The sequence below is a fragment of the Pygoscelis adeliae genome, unplaced genomic scaffold (assembly GCF_000699105.1).
Source record: "Pygoscelis adeliae isolate BGI_AS28 unplaced genomic scaffold, ASM69910v1 Scaffold377, whole genome shotgun sequence".
NCBI lineage: Eukaryota > Metazoa > Chordata > Aves > Sphenisciformes > Spheniscidae > Pygoscelis > Pygoscelis adeliae.
The window spans coordinates 664115-667689 of NW_008825210.1; the positions used below are offsets into that span (position 1 = coordinate 664115).

At 38.6% G+C, this 3575-nt stretch overlaps 1 protein-coding gene across 1 annotated transcript in view; it reads left to right on the top strand.

The window, feature by feature from the left end:
• Positions 1 to 2730, top strand: part of PDZRN3 (PDZ domain containing ring finger 3) — a 35955-nt gene extending 33225 nt beyond the window's left edge. Inside the window, 1 exon segment of the mRNA XM_009329008.1 lies at positions 1 to 2730. This exon segment is cut by the window's left edge and continues 23 nt beyond it. Within this exon segment, the coding sequence (XP_009327283.1) occupies positions 1 to 270 (270 nt within the window). The 3' untranslated portion in view covers positions 271 to 2730.
• Positions 2731 to 3575: the final 845 nt, after the last annotated feature.

Consider the following 3575-nt stretch of genomic DNA (forward strand, 5'->3'; position numbering starts at 1 on the left):
CGTAAGCAGCATTTAGTGAAAGCGAAGGAGCAGAGGAGGCGGCGTGAGTTTATGATGCAGAGCAGGTTAGATTGCTTAAAGGAACAGCAAGGTGCAGAAGAAAAGAAAGAGATGAATATCATTGAACTGAGCCACAAAAAAATGATGAAGAAGAGAAATAAAAAAATATTTGACAATTGGATGACAATCCAAGAACTGCTAACCCATGGAACCAAGTCACCAGACGGCACACGGGTGTACAATTCCTTCCTGTCAGTGACTACTGTATAATCACCATTGCTAAATTATGTACATAAAACGCTACCATTGGGGTAGAAATCAATGCCTCGTTCAATGTGGCAAGATTTTTGTATATAAGATACAGTCATCGAGTTTATAGTTCAAATACTGAACTCTACAACTGTGGGTGCCAGGATCTCCATTATAAAGTGGGGAAGAAGCTTGCCCATCTCCTTCAAAGGCAATATTAGCAGTGCTTTTTGGAATACTGATTGTACTTTTTTTACTTGTTACCTTTTACATGAAGTGTTTAAGTATCAGAAATGTATTAACCATACTTACACAGGTAATTTGCTTAAACTATATTCATATTAAAAGGTACCCATGCTTTTCTTTACCTAAACAAAAAAAATGCAAAAAACCCACAAGAGCAACTGCACATGTATTTTTTGTGAAACCATATTTTGTGATAGTATTTTGCTGTTCACTTCTACACAGAGTGCTGTTTATCAATATTTAGCTCAAGGTTTAAACTCAGAATTAGAGTCATTCTCTTGTAATATTTAACATTTATCAAACAGCAGTTTTAGAGTTATGCTCAACATTTAAATATTTTTCTTTTTAGGGTTTCTGAAGACAGTATATAGGTTTCATCTGAAAAGCCTGAAGCAAAGTACAGTATACTGCAGCTTTAAAGGATTTTAAAGCATGTTTGCAAATGTTGCAACCTATTGAAAAAATGTGCATGTACAGCTAATTTGTTTATATAAGACAGTTTGTGGAATTTGAAAAGGCCATGGTAGTAACTGTTTGCTTTATAGATTTGAATGTATTGAATTACAAAAGCAGTTTCATGAAATCATCATTAGCTACAAACGTTAACAAGTACAATGAAGTAAAATAAATTATTGTTTTATATTTCAAACTATTTTAAATTCTTTTGACTCCCTTCTGGTTTCACCACATAGAGTATTCTTTCCTCGAGTGTAGCTCCTGTGCTGCAGAAATGCCCGGACAGCCTACCGGAGTCAAACCTAACAGAATAACCTGCGTCCTGACTTTGGGGGGAATTTGGATAGAGGTTTTCTTGAGGGAAGGAGAGATGGAGGGAAGAGACACGAGAGAAGTACAAGGAGTATCGAGTAGAATCAAGCAATGCATATCTTCAACTCACAAGGCATTTAAGATGACCTGTAAGTGACAAAGAAATAGGACTTCTGCTCCCCTGTTTTGCTTCGGTTTGTGGTTTCTTAGTAGCATATAAAACCCACCTACAAACTTCAGCGTGGGTTTGCATTAAAAACAGACAACACATGAATTAAAGCATATATAAAGCAAATAAATGTATAAATTAAAAGAAATGGTGAAAAAGACAAAAACTAAATGTCAACAAGGTATCACACTCCTTTTCTTGTTTTCTATTTCTAATTAAAAATTCAGCTATAAATTGGAATATTCTGCTGGATTAAGTAACGTAGACTCATTATGAATACCTCCCTGATTCTCCATCCCGTCTCCCTTCTCCCCTACCCCCACAGAAAACTTGCTCCCAAACCCTTTTAAGTTTTTGTTCTGGACTCTGTCATAACTATACAGAGCAAACATTATAATCTTATTGATGGAAGTGAAAAGTTGGAAGGGGAGAGATTAACAGCTTCTCGGTGCCTCTTTTGTCTGTTATCAAGAAGCAAACAACAGATTTGTTCGGGGGTTTTTCCACTCCCTTTGCGGACTAGCACTGAATTAACGTTGAATGCATATCTACCATATTCCACAGTAAACTCTTTTACATACCCGAAAACGCATCTTCAGCCTATGTAAATTGTCACTGCCCCTTGAAATCTGGCACTCATGTCAATAAGCCTCTGTAAATTTATCTTCAAATGGTATTTTTTCTTTGGGATAAAGTACTAGTCCTACTGGAGCCTATGAAAGATCTTCTATTGACTTTGTTAGAGCCAGGATTTCAGCTGACATACTACCAGCCATGATCATCACGAGTGGTACAGTAGGAAAAAATACATGATTTTCACAAGACACTGCCTTCAACATAAGACTCTTGCTATCTCTGTCTCAAATCTGCTTTACTCTGAGTTCATGTTCTGTTCATCCCAATTGCAGGTGGGATGCAAAACACTGCCTCTCCTAAAGTTCAGAAATTCAGATGCCCAGGCAGAGCTACGATTAGTGTGGAATTACAATCCTTAAACCAGGCATGAAAAGACAGTTAAGCCATCTTTAGTCTACCTGGAAATACTAGAGTAAGATTTGAAATGCTCTAACGAGGAAGAAATATCATCAAGGTGTTCCTCAAAAATAGGCTCCTTTGGAATAACGTCACAGGTAATGGTTCCTTTAGGCATCATTATGTAAGTGCTGAGGATTGTATGCATGCGTGTAACAGCAGAAACGTATTTGGGAATTCAAGTGTGATGTGTAGAAATTACACCAAAGCATCAACAGTACAAAATTTACATTCTTTAAGATGTTGAAATAAAATTATTGGCCAAGAATTATTCTCACACCTTTGAGTTTTTCCTCAGTAAACATTTGTTGTTATTTTGCTCAGTTAAAAATCACCTCTCTCCTTTAGTATTATGATTTATTAACTAGCATCAGTTCACAGAATCCATCAGTTATCCTGGAAATCCGGGCAAAAGGTTTGCCAACTGCAGATTTTCCTTTTCCTTTCTCAGTTATCTTACCACGCACCCTTTTTCATTGCCTTATCGAAGTACTTAATGTGGTGTTGAAAAGGGAGATTTTGGGTCTTGTTATTGCTTGCAAGGAAACATTGGAAATTACCATAATGTTAGTCCAAACCTGACCTCATTACAGTGAAATGAATCAGACTAGAAAGCAGCCTTTGATGCCTAAGAGGAAATATTTCATCCAACAGCTTTTCTAAAAAAATCGCATTATAGTACATACCCCAGTGCTTAAAAGGTAACAACTGAAATCGTTGTTCTGGTTGCCTACAGGACATCTCATGCAAGAAGTCTCCATGCAGCAGTGGAGACTGCGTCTCCTGTCTTACTACAGGCTTTACCCGAAACCCAACGCTCTCCACCAACTGCTGCACACCCCTGCAGAGCAGCAGAGCCATCCTCACAGCCCGGGCGCGGGGTCCTGTCCCACAGCAAGATGCTGACTCAACGTGGTGGGTTGACCCTGGCTGGACACTCAACTTCAACCCCAGTTACTCAGACTCCTGCAGGGATCAGCACTGGGAGAGATGCGCTCCTTCCGTTGGGGAGGCTCACTCCAAGTGTGTTTTTGAAGTTCATTTAAACCTGGAAGGAGCTAAAGGGAGCGTCACTCACCTGAAAGCATAAATCTTTGTTTCCATCCTCCTC